The sequence below is a fragment of the Galleria mellonella genome, unplaced genomic scaffold (genome assembly GCF_026898425.1).
Source record: "Galleria mellonella isolate WM207_F2 unplaced genomic scaffold, CSIRO_AGI_GalMel_v1 utg36, whole genome shotgun sequence".
Taxonomy (NCBI): domain Eukaryota; kingdom Metazoa; phylum Arthropoda; class Insecta; order Lepidoptera; family Pyralidae; genus Galleria; species Galleria mellonella.
The window spans coordinates 4,835,369-4,849,827 of record NW_026442086.1 but is presented as its reverse complement, the minus strand read 5'-3'; the positions used below and the strand labels follow the sequence as shown (position 1 = coordinate 4,849,827).

At 32.2% G+C, this 14,459-nt stretch overlaps 1 protein-coding gene across 4 annotated transcripts in view; it reads left to right on the top strand.

Moving 5' to 3' along the window:
* Positions 1-14,412, top strand: part of LOC113520816 (mucin-1-like) — a 353,173-nt gene extending 338,761 nt beyond the window's left edge. For all 4 annotated transcript variants that reach the window (XM_052897289.1, XM_052897290.1, XM_052897291.1 and 1 more), the window contains one exon: positions 10,033-14,412. In XM_052897289.1, the coding sequence (XP_052753249.1) occupies positions 10,033-10,287 (255 nt within the window). In that variant the 3' untranslated portion in view covers positions 10,288-14,412. The remainder of the gene's footprint in view (positions 1-10,032) is intronic.
* The last annotated feature ends 47 nt before the right edge of the window (positions 14,413-14,459 follow it).

The following is a 14,459-nucleotide window of genomic DNA, read 5'->3' as shown; positions in this document are numbered from 1 at the left end:
ATGAAATACATGAAAGTAAAAAACATAACTTAAAAATTATCAGTTAAGCAAATCTCACATATGATCCGGTCGCGTTAATTTAGGAAATGGACTTTTGGTCTAAATGGTTTGAGGTCTGGGTAATCTTACATTTATATATTCGTTTATTGTTTCTTAAATATTTATATTATTAATTCAATATTTATTTTTAAATATTATACTGTTTTAAAGTTTAAAATAATTTTCAAGGTTATCAAATTGTTCTTTCATGACTAGATTTAAATCGAAGAATTTGAAAAAAAAAAACATCAAAACTAACTTCTAAAATAGATGCTGATAAATAAATCTCTCTAAATCGCTTGCTTATCTATGACCTATCTAAATCTACGGCCGTATGTTTACACCTATCCACTAATGTGAATGTCGGATAGCGACGAAGGTACACTGCGCTTACAAGCGGTCCCTTCACGGACCGTGCCGTGTACGAACTCTGAGTTCCTGTATTTTACATGGAACGGTAAGTACATATGGCAATATAGCGGCCTAGTATATACTATCACTTACTGTAAAGTAAATGCAATAATGTTTTATATTAAATATATTAGATGATATTGTTATAAGATAAAAAAAATATTTTTCTATAATTTACAACTGCATTTTTTTTCTCCCTTATTACGTTCTATCAGGTATGAATAATTATAAGTTTTCTCCATATTATTCCAAATGACAAAGGGCATGATGAAATATCATAGAAACCTGAACACTAATGCTCGAAAATTCATTCTGATGCAGAAAAATATAATGTATCAAAAAAAAAGCAAGTATAAATTAAAAAAAATACAGCAAAGACTTGCTACAAGTTTTTTTTTGTATTCCCCATTAATTGTGTACTGCCAGATATAGGCTTCCCCCATAAGGGAGGCTTTGCCAATAGTCACCACGCTTGGCAGGCAGGTTGGCAACCGCAGTTAACGCTGTTTATTTCATCTCAAGATTAAAATGTAACAAACTTTACTAATGTTATAATGTAAGATACATTAAATAATAAATATTTTGATAGCTCTAAAAGCTATAAAGAACATAGGCTATTTTATATCCCGATTACACGGACGAAGCCACGGGCGAAACTAGTACACATATATAAAACGCACTCAGTCTACTACATACCAACAATACCCTATTCTAAAACGGTCGAGGTAAAACCAACAATGGCATGGTCAAATCAAACAGTAATGCCGCGATTACAATCGGGCGCGGCGTAATATCCAAGTAACTACAGTACTGGCGCGGGCGCAGGCGCTGGCGCACTTTCTTAGATGGCCACAAGAGGGCGCGCCTCGGCACGCGACCACGCGACCGCTACTCGTGGAAAACTAGGCATAGGGAAGTCTCGATTGCTGTCGATAATTTTTTTTATTCGAATCATAATAATAATTAGACCATATTGTTATTAAGTTAAAAGCAATGACTTTACACGCATGTGATTTCTTAATTTCCTCCGATATAAAGAGTTACATTACTGTGACGATTAATTGAGTCGTTTATGTAACAGATACATTATAGAACAAACAAACAAGGAACAATCAGAATTAGTTAATTATATTCTAACTAATTTAACTTACGAACGATGTATAACATAACTAAGTAGTTATATTAAATTCAATGATATTTTTTTATATTATTAATAAAAATAAAATATCGGTATAACGATGACATTTTATTCATTACTTCATGCAATACTTAAATTTGAAAAAAAAAACATACATTAATTAACTTTAAACTCTCGGATTGTTGACACATTTTTAACTTTTTTATGTCTTGTCGTGACCATGACATGATGCAATTCACGTCGAAAAGTCGCCAATGAAAAAGCAAGTATATAGGTACTATTTACCTACAATTTTTTATCGCATTAAGTCCCGATATTGAATTTGAAACATAGATTCCAAATAATATAAAAATCACATGTTTAGTCGATGACAACACTGAACATCTGTGACAGTGGTGTTCTTATTAAAAAAAATATCGATTAATTTAAAAATATCGATAAACTGTCGATCCTCTGAGCGTATTAGTGGGCATTACAGCAATCGCACTACTACACGTTTACAAGTGGCACGAGCTACGATACTATCTAGCCAGCCGATGATACGACTAGATTGTTTCACCAGAATAACGCGGTGCTTATACAGATACTGCAAACTATTACTCGATTATTATTATCGTTAATCGATTGTATCGATTCACGTTTGGAAAGCATTTTTGTTGACTGTAGTAAATGATATTTATTTATAATGTTGGTATCGCCCAGTGTACATTGTTATTATAGTATTATAAGTAGGTATATTGTTGGCGTGTGGTCTGAACATAGAATGGGCTACCTTTTCCTTTACCGTAAGTGTCGTCAAAGACGACTAAAGTAGAGCGAGGAATGGGCAACAGCATCTCTCTTAAAACATCTCCAAAGACGAACTGCGGTTGCCAACCCGCCTACCAAGCATGGCAACTACTAGCAAAACTCCCCTATGGGGAAGGCTTATGTTCAGCAGACAGTTAAAGGCTGATATGATAATGATGATAATTAGTAATATAACACAAGGTTTTTTATCCATAAATTGATATATTCACCTCGGCTTGCAGGCCGAGTTCAGTATTGTATTGTATTGTAGTGGCGGCTGCCGCTGGCTATTTGCAACGTAACTGCGTTTTTTATGTGTATTCAATAATACACTGACGAATATAGAACAGCTAAATGATGATAAGCTTGATGATGATGTTGATATTTTACGACAATAGTAGACTTGTAAATTACTAACTGTTACTCGCGGTTTTTCCCGCATAAATCAGCATATCTTATGTGTATATGTAAAATTTATTACGCTTTTTTTGTATATTCCTATTTAAATTATTTATTTTAAATTACACATTATATTTTAATATAATAATGACCGGATTAACTTTATTTAGTTTATTTTAGTCACAGGCTCTCATGACTAAGGGTCTTGATTGGTCCCGAAACTAGTTGAGCGTTCTCAGTTAAAATACCTACGCGTCAGTTAATCCGGACGTTATAACATTAAGTATATACATATAGTTTTAAATAGATTATATCAGATCACTACTGTACTGTTCATTGTTATATTTATAACACAATATACTTGCCTACAGTCCAGTGTATTTCAAGTGCTTAAGTAACGGAAAATACAATGTATGTACAATGTAAACCGAACAAGCACGGGGCACGGTCTCACCGTAACCACTGATTAACTTAACTATTAAATAACCTTAGCTTAACCTTATGTTCAATTCCATTTGCTTTAGGGTCGAATCGATTAAGTGTTAAGATTTCGATCTAGGTACATGGAAAGTGTTAACCAGCAATTGTAACATCTTATTTGGTTATTAATGATTTAATTTTAGTATAGAATTGATCAATTGATTGAACAATTTCATATTCAGTTTCGAGGTATTCATAATTTTATTGATACAAATCCCTATTTAAGTAATTAATTTAATTTAATTTAAGTAACGAATAATTGCTTTTAAAAATTGAAAATATGAAGTGTTTAAATAATCGTGGTCGTGGATACTTGATCAAACACATTTTGATATTATTATAAAAAAACGCACTTAATGTTAATTTAATAATTCTTAATTTGTATGTAAAATATCTGATCGCATAACTGTCCGTTCAAAACTAAGTATTCATTTTGGTTAGACACGAATAGTTATATTTACATTAATATTATATGATATCAATAAACCATAAATATTAGTCACTTGTAAATAGATACCTATTTCATTCCGTCTCGTATATCTACACCTGTTTCAATTACACGGCTCTTCAGTTGCATAAACAATTTGTAATCACAAAGTGAACGCAGCCAACGTACACATCTACAAAGAAATCACAATTACACAAATCTCCTCCCAACTAATTACCTTTATAAGGGATATCGCAATCCTGGCATTCCATCGTCCATTACAACCGGGCATACGTAACGCCAATAGTACCTAAATTATAGAGCCGCATTGCTCAAACATTGTTAACATTGAGCGGACCTAACGTGCCAATTCTACATGATCCTTAATATTACTCTTTGATCAAGCATCGCCGAAGAAAGCTAGGGGTCTCTTTAAATAGTCGGAACGTATATTAGCGACTGGGCGGTTTCGATTCGGCAACGTTCGGGACCGATCGTGAGCTCTCGGCCAATACATCCCCGCCCACATGCGCGCGCGCTTGTTGCTGACCTCTTCTCTCGCGATCCATCCTCGTAGTCTGTCTCGCGAGAACACTACAAATGCACGCCACACCCACAGGTCGGCGTCAAACTATTTTCCAATTATTACGTAGAGCTTTTTGCGCCCGCGCCGATCCCCACGGTGATAAGTTTTCTAGTAACAAAACGAGTAAGGTAATTTATATTGTACTACGTATAGAAATACTGTAGTAATAATTTTATTTTAATTATTAATTTTATTATAGGTACCTTGAACCTTTCCAAAATATCTTCTTTCCATTTAAGAGTTTCCTCTTGTCGGTGCAACTACTTCATGCATCTTCTTCCAGCCAGCTCTATCCCAGGCCATATCCTTGATCTCCCTATACGACATGACACCTAGTGTTTATTTGTTCCATGTAGTTATTCCTCGGTCTTCCTCTTCCTCTTCCAAAATATTAAAACTCTAATATTAAAAAGTGTCCAAACAATATTTATTTTATAAATTTTTTGACGATAGTGATTATTCATTTGTCATTGTATATTTTTTATTTATGATGCAATAAAGAGTTAAATAAATAAATAAATAATTATTTAGTAAGATAATCTCATAATATATTCACTATCAAACACCATAGCTACGAGCTTTATTAGCGCAAGCTCCAGCATTATATACATATGATTTACCTAAATATCATTAATCAATATTAATGATACCTAAATACCGGTAATATTGAAAATTATGTAAGTTTATTATGTCAAAAGAAAATAATTTGACTACTGGATTCAAAGTTATTAAAGCTCATATTTCTGAATCTTGACTCTGGTATTAGTGGTCATAAAATAAACAACTGGTAACCATTAGAAAATAATAGATCGAAAGTGAAATTTATAGAGTAGGTATCCATCTATCTGCATTTCATGGTAAAATTATTAATCTGTGTATTCTTATAAACAGATTAATTCTAATAAAAAAATTCTAATTAAAATTGGTTATCAAAAATAAATAAATTACTTAGTTAATAAGTAATTTAAAAAAGTTTGTAAGTTAAAAAAAAAACTCCACGACTAAAATTATTAATCTAATCTTAATTATTAACTTTGGCTCTCTCAACTGTGTACCTAATGGAACTAACTCCGTGATATACTTATTAAAATAACCCAAGTTATATAGCCTATACACAATAGATACAATCACAAAGTAAAAGTTAGAAAGTCTACACACAATGGACAAAAACGACAATTGATATAAAAAGAAAAAAAAAATAAAAACTGGCTATCCGTCCCATGACCCCTTACCTCTTACTTTTAAAAAGAAAAAAAAACCATTGAGAATTGACCACCATTGGCGATGGTCTCTGATTATAATTACGTTCAGCCGTGCACCGTCAGCTTCTAAATATAAGCCAGTGCGCTCCGTGCTTTAGACTTAATAGCAATCTTTATAGAGTAATGCGGGCTCGAATAGTGATCGCTTTGACGATTATCGATATCGATAGTGTGTTATTAGGTTGCAGTAAAATTGCGTGTTCCTAACATTAGTCTTCATTTGTTTTGTTGGTCAGAATGAATTTCCGTTCTTAATTATCTTAATAGTAACCCACGACTTTCATTGTGATTGCTGACTTACGTTTAATAATTGTAGTGGTAACTCTATAATTATTAATCGTAAGTTAGCAATAAGCGTAAAAAGCCACTCTAATTACGGTGTATCATGACTAATCTTTAATGTAAATAGGTAGGTTAAGACAAGGACATCCCCATTTTAATAGATCTTAGAATAAAAGAAATATATATTATTTCTCAAACAATCTATGGCATACGGTCTGCGCGATATCGCAACTGAATAATGGGCTGTGCTTGTCACTGTTTATCGAGCGGGTACATCACTAGCCGGGAGCAAAGGTTCGTATAGGGCGCAGGCATCAATTTGCGCGCGGTAGCCGCGGGCGCCGCGCCGCCCCTGTCATTAGCCCCCGCGCCCCGCTGGCCCCCGCCCCTCGCCGCCCGACCCCGAGGGAGCATACTTTAACCTTTTTTGCTCCCCACAAGCTGGCAACCTGTTCGCGGGACGCGGCTGCTGTGGCTACACGCCGCAATTTAAGATCGGTTCATGGCCACAGGCGATACGCAGTATCCGTAGCCTGTTAACTATATAGCCTGCGTAAATATAAGGTGGACCTAGGGCTGTGACAGGGCTGTATCACAGAACCAATTTTATAAAAAAACAAAAAAGTAGAATAGTCTATAAGAGAATGTACTTTATTTTTCTAGAGTTGCAAATGGCATTGTACTGATGTGTTTATAGTTACTAGAGATATAAAGTACTCGTATAAATATTTTTTATAAGACTGTCGTGTACCAACCCTGGGTGTGAGTACTTATCGCTCAGTTCTCTCGGGCAGTTTAAGCGCAGGGCAACAATGAGGTTTTGTTGCAGCAAAAATAACTTGAGTGATGATAATTTTAGTTGGGATACAAGCGTGTTTTGTAATCGCCGCAGCCAGCTGTCGGTGGAATATGTAGAAAGAAGCCGATGTAAAGTACAACTATTAATTTAAAAGCGACTGTTTTATGGAGATATTTTAAAAACAAATAATTATTCCTTAGATGTATCGTCGGAATAGGACACTGCTTAACTTTTTTACATTAAGTTGATTTTTATTTATTTATGCATACTTGAGTTCTTACAACTAATGTGTCTAGTATGTTTTGCAAAAAAAATCTTTTTATAATAATATTGACATTAATATAAACAATTTATCATATGACAATACTTGGGCCTTACTGATAGAGTAGAGATGGATTTAGCAATTAGCTAAACTTATACATTCCCTATAATAAATACATTTCCTGGCCGTGTAGTCTCAGCATAGAATAGGCCACCCCATCCTTTCCCGTGGGTGTCGTAAAAGCCGACTGCGGGAGGGAGAGGGATGGGCAGCAGGGTCCCTTTTAAAACATCTTTAAGGCCTGACTACAGTTTCCGATCCGCCTGCCAAGCGTGGCAACTACAGGCAAAACCACCCAAGGAGGAGGCTTACGCTCAGCAGTGGGCAGTTAAAGGCTGATAAGATGAAGAAGATACATTTTCAAAAAAATCACTTATTCTCGTATTACTTAAATATTACTGATCAAAAAACCTCCTTTTACAATGAAGCTTTCCTATAGTATATCTTTAATTTTATTTTTATCAATTCTTTAAACTACCATCTCTTTTCTTCTTCCTGCGCTCTCTCTCTCTCTCTCTCTCTCCTCTGTTTTTAACACTTTTATGGTACACTAATTCGTGTTTAGTCAGGATCAATAATACTCTACCTATAGCATACCTACCTTAAAGTTTCAGCGTCTATTTAAATCCAGTTGTATGAACAATTATCTGAACCATGTTATGTTATTCATAAATTATAAATATACAACATTTTTCTCTTACTCTACATATTGCTCTACTTGAGACAACTCGATGATCAATCTATTTTGATATCTTTAATAATTGCTTTTAATTTATCAACTTATTATAAAAAATAGAGTAATTAATTAATTTTCTATAGTCACAAATCAAATCAAATCATATTTATTCGCTTGCTACATGATACAATAAAAAGTTACATACACCTTCGTAATATCACAGAATAATACGTAATATAATAACTTTACGTGTATTGAATAAAAACCTTTACTTCAAAATATTATTAGACTAATAGCTATAAGTATTTAGGTACACCTTTTTGTACATATCATAAGGAACCATTATAATGTATACTTCTATCCAAAACTCTTAAAAACAAAACGAAATCCAATTCACCAAACCCGTAATTTGACCCCCAATTAACCAATTTTCTCAAATATCACTGCGCTCCATTTAACCGAGGCGCGGGTCACTTTTGACCCCCGGGCACGGGTATTAGAGTCCCGAACCGCGCCTGCACCTAACCCCTATTATACATAAATATGCCCTGCAACCACACCGACCGAAGGTTATCCGGGTCGACGTGACCCTTTGTTCCTTTAATACTATCCTGTCTTAAAACTTGAAACCCTACGAACAATTTCTAAAGTATTATGTTCCCATTTACATAAATGAAGTGAAAATGATGGGAACGAGTAGCGCTAATCGCTATCTTAGAAGGAAAATGATCTCCGCAAATTGACCTGTCCTTCACAGCGAGCGCCCGTCGCGCCGGCGACCTGTCGCCGCTAAAATAATTCCGTTCCCATGATCTAGCCAGTAGCTATCTCACTTTAATTATTCATAGAGTTTTTTATACGCCATCACTTTTTACCGCTCTCCAGCCCGGCGGCTGTCCGCGTATTTCTCGAAGCCTTATAAAATTAAAAAATAAAATAATCGAACACCGGCGCAATTTAAAAAAGGAATACGTCGGATGACACGGATCGAACTCCGGGCAAATGTCGCGCGGTAAAAATTGGTCGAGCGTGGAGGAGTGCGCCGGGCGGCGGGGGGAGGCAGGACGTCACGTAGGCGGCTCGCTTTTTGTCAACGTTCCCGCGGAGATGACAGGTCGCTGGACGTTGCGACCGCGACCTGCCGCTCGCCGCACAGCCTCTCAGCTCTACCGACACGTCTTGATATTATACTATGTATTCCAGGTTCACACATTTGAATTTTTATATTCCTCATCTAAATATGTTTAGGGCTTGGTTACTTTAGAGTTGGTTACCATTAACTATAGATGTTTTGATTGAAAATCAAAAACAAGATACTACATATAAAAACAGTGTAATTATTGTTCCAAGATTTTTTGACATCACCTTCATTGATACCTTGGTTTGGTACTCAGCACGTGCAATATATTGAGGGATGTTATAATATACAACAAAATCAGCCAAATCTCAATTAAATTATAATTAATGCTGTTCATGATATTTTGATTTAACACTGTTCCTATGTGGATAGCTAGTTTGACAGCGATTTTATGTTGCGTAGCAATATATGTATAATAGTATTATAATTTAAATGAAGTATCATAGTGCGACCTACCGTTAAGAGTAGAATATTCTCTTTTCAAATTATTACATTCGTGAACCATATTTCCCTGTTTGCTCAAGATGTTGAGATCACATGCCGTTATATTATAAAAAAATACTCCACAAAAAAGAAACAGCTTAATAACTGGAATGAAATTATTTAACACTCAATAAGTATATAATATCATCCTAATTTCACTTAATTCTTAAACGCTGTTGTGGGAAAATGCTTTCTAGATCCAAAAAAAAGTTTATAATGAATTTACTTAAAGTATCTAAATGTATTGTGCGCAGTATGAAACAGCGCGACATCGCGACAGGTGGATACCAAACGGCCTGTTGATTGAAAATTCTAAAGTTCATATACACTTTATTTGTAACATATAACATACATCAGTTAAGAATGAATACAACACATATATCGTATCCATTCTTAACATATTTAATACATTTATCTGTAGTATTCGTACGTAATTTTCATCAATTCCTATGATAATTATTGCTGTTTAAGTAAACAAGATTCCAATGTACAACTTCAACTCCAACAAAAGCAATATATTTGACTATCTATTTAGGTATACTGAGCAAATAAACACTATAATATTTAAATGACCGTATCGCCCTTATATCGATAAGACTGAAAAATAAATTTATGTAACTAACTAAAAAAATCAACAACAACAACTACTCTATCCAGAATATCGTAATCGATAGGTATACAAGACCTAGTTGTTTCGTAGTGAAAATTTTTAAAATCCAATGAACTGGTTGCATAAGACTTCATACGAACTTTTTTGTTCGAAGTGACGCGCAAATTACAATTTTATTTTATTTTTTTCAGAACTTTCGGGACCAAAGAATCGACGGCGCAGTTTTGCCTCTCGTCACCGAGGATCAGCTAACAGGGATGCTTCAAATGAAGCTAGGTCCAGCTTTAAAATTAAAAGTAGCATTGGCGAGTAGGCTAGAACCTTGTGCCCAGTGTCAAGCCCTGAATCCGACCTCGAACACAAACTTAGCACAACCTACAGGGCCCCGAATAAATGGTGCAGCACTCAAACCTGAACCAAGAAGTAACACCACCAGTCCCAGTTAAAACTTAAACGTTTGATTTATGTTAGTTTTTTAAGTTTCAATTTTATTTTGTTCATTTATCGCATGCTTAAATTTATACCATAGAGAATTTGATTAATAAATGAAACGTTGAATGTTAAAAAAAATCTAACTAAGCAGTATGAGCTATGGTCTGCGTCTCTCGTCTATTTAAGAAATGTGTATTTATTCTTGTATGCGACACAAAACTTTTTACGTCATTGTTTTTCAAATTGAAATAAAATTTTCTATGAAACTAATTTAAAGCATGTTAATAATTTGTAAATAACCGAAAATATCGCAAAAACAAACCCCATACAAACGTATTTAATATTTAGTTTTATAATAAATAATCGGACTATACTTTTCCATATTGTCAGAATTAAATATAGGTACTAAACCTTGTTTTACACAAACTATATGCTTGAAAAATTTTTAAATGCCAGTTCCATATATGCAAGTGAAAAAATTGCAAAAAATGTCATTGTTATAAATAATTTATAACTACTTAAATACATGATGAATAAAAGACACAAATACCGGTTTCTCTCACATTATCATAATAATTTCTAGTTAATTTAATTTATAGTCAATTTGGTTCACGAACGTAAAGTCTTCCTGATATAGATTTTGCATTTAGTTACGTTTTAAGTGCTTTAGATTATTATTAGTGATTATCTTAGTTTTTTTTTTTTTTCTAATAAATGTAAATACAATTTGTTACAACGTATTACCGTCCAAATGTTTTAACTGTTATTTTATATGTGATTGTGGAATGTTATGTTCGTTTGTCTATTAAAAATGTTTGTCTATTGTTTATTTTTTATGATAACTAAACTGTTTTATATATAATACAAATTATTTGTTTGAATAAAATAAGTATGTTGGTGAACTGATACACAAAAATATAATGACAGATAAAAATGAACATAAAACTAAAAAAATCAACAATTTAAAATATGGGCACTAAAACTCATTATTGTGATGTATTTTCACACTAGTTAGTTTTAGTGTTTTATACATATTTTATACATATACATATTAAATACATGTGTATTTTCATTTCAGCATAAACAAAACTTCGTATTTACTTAAAATATGAATACATAAAATTCATTGTATTCTCATTAGTGAAACAAATTAAAATTTTCTCACAAACATATATTTTATTTATTGTATATCACATTAATTAATCCCGTAGCATACAATATTTTGGGATTCGTAATATTAAAAGTTTTCGGTGCTAAGAGACCCTGCGATAAGTATTTCATATAATGTATAATATATTTGTATATAACGGCCGCAATGTAAAAATATTACTTTAATATTTGAGGCTACTACTGTCGTTATAATACAGGGTCACAAAGTTATATGTTTGTATATAAATTATACATGTATAGTTAAAAGATGTATAGTTTATACATACATCATTTATAAATAGCATTTATTTATGCCACACCTGAATAAAGCTCAGTATGATACCGTTTACAATAAATTGTTACAATATATTAGAAATAGTTAGAATATATTTGTATAAATTTATCTGCAACACGATTTTGCCTGTATATTTTTTGTGTAACTGTTTTGTATATATTACAATCCAATGTCCTTTTCATTTTATTAGACGATAACAATAAAAATGTAAAGAAATATTTTTTACCTGTGGTAATCTCCTTAATTGCCAAAATAGTATATATAAGATCTATATACATACAATATTTTCATTATTACGAAGTTCAGCGAATATATAAGAAATTGAGGGTGCTAATAATGGTATAGATGCATATAATAATGTCTGTGCCTTTATGTCGGTCTTCCTTTGTAAATTTAGTAAATAAATACTTTATATAAAGAAAAAATGTTTTCCACAAGTATTACGGTTCTACGCTTTAAATCTGATGATAATAATAAAACTAATTATACTATATTAGAATGTAATGAATCGACGAATTTGTTTATAGGTGATTTTTTTATGTTAATATAAATAGATCATTGCTTTTATCATGTAACTAACGTAATTTGTACGGACCAGTGACTTAAATGTGTAAACGATGTACAGATGGTGCGTTAAACAATTTTATGTATATATAATATGCAGGAATAGGTACATCTTTTCTATTAAACTTAATACAGGAAAAATTAATAATATTTGTTGTATAGAATGGTTATAATTTATAGACATTTTTATGTCAAATATACACACACAACACAATACGTTACATAAATATTGTTTAGTATTATTTTTCATATCAGATATATGTCAGTCAGGTCTATGAATGCAATAAATCAAATTTGTTTAATATATCTGTCATCAAAACGTAATAAATAAAAAGAATCTCGAAAAACAATGAAAACAATAATTAGGCCGGCCGATTGTATGGCTCATATTTATTTCCTCTAATCTAATTATGAATCAAAATTAACTGATATTAATTTCTAATATTTACGAATTATCATATGTTCGGTTTTTTTTTCTTTTGTCACGTTTAAATTAGGTAAATAAATTGCTATCAATTGTTGTTATTACTAGTTAAATGTTGGTACCACCGTCCTATCATATTACTTAAATATACATAGATGTTTATTAAAATTATTTACAATTGTTGCATTTAATCGATAATTAAAAGTTTTTGAATTAATAGCATACCTTGTATAGCTAATGCGATCTTAAAAAATATAACTAATAAATTCATGTTCAATTTAACAATATTTAAATGTACTCACCATGCCAAATGTTTTTATGGCTAAATCACTACATAGTATAGTCGCTTCCCGCCTGCCTGTCCCTATGTATACATAAATCTTTAAAACTACACAACGGATTATGACGCGTTTTTTTTTTATAGATAGAGTGATTCAAAAGGAAGGTTTATATGTATAATACATGCATAATATAGTAGAGAAACACTGATAATTTTAGAGGTTTCTAATGTGATGTGTTGTAATATGCACCCGTACAAAGCCGGGGCGGGTCGCTAGTATATATATAACTATATATATAACTAACTACTCACCCCAACTTCGCACGGGTATACTTTTCAATATAATAAAACGTTTTCTTTCATACAAACCTTATCTACTTATGAACACAGCAACAAACAAATTAGCCAAATACGTGTACCCGTTCGAAAATGATATACGAGTAAGTACGCTTACATACATTTTCAATTAATTTTTTTTTATAGATTCACAACTGCGTATAATTTAATTAAATTTAACAAAAACGAGATTTGTGGCTTCGCACTACTTAATGTAACCATTCTATATCAACATGTATAATAATTTACAGGCATAAAGATTTCTGATTTCGAGAAATGGAAATCGTTCTGAGTACTTAAAACTTCCAGTCTTTATTTTTTATTATAATTTTTGTTGACGATATGTTATCACCATTCTCGACTAATTTAATACCATTCAAACGTACTTATAACACAGTATTTTTTTGCAAATGTATTTAAAAATTATGATTTGTAAAAAGTAAAATCAACTCTGACTATACCTAATTTCAGCCAACAACTTTTTGTTAAATCAACTTTTGACAGTAAAATATTTTATTGTTTTAGTTGTGTCAAAGTTGATTCAATGCTTTTTATAAATTATACAATTCCTGTCTCAATGACGATGATGATGAATCTATCATTGATGATTGACAGTGACCTACCTCTCTATCTACCACTATATATTTATATTCGTAATTTGCGTTTTGCAAAAGAATTCCTTTGGATGCTTTTGAATTAAAAAATAAAGCTGATTTTAACGACGTCAGCGATAGGGTTCTATTTTCAAAAATCAACAAAACCATTGATTTTCGAATGAACTTTATTGCGAAAGGTACTAAGTACAATTTTATTTTATTCTGAACGAATTCTCTTGTTAAACACACTCTTGTACCTACGTTATGTAAAGCAGCTATGATTTACCTGCGATTTTCCCCATACAAAGAACCTGTATGTTTGTTGTATTTAGTGAATAATGATTGTGTATAACGAGACATGGTTTTAGTCACTTTGTTAATCGAAAATTGTACTTAGATAATGAAAATAACTTGTTTAGCTAGTAATCGAGGATTCTTTAATCCAAAAATAAGTATTTATGTGGAGAGAATAAAACGATGATTTTATTGAAACTATCCTGTTGTTTTATTTATACATATTTTTGTACAAGTTATTTACAAAA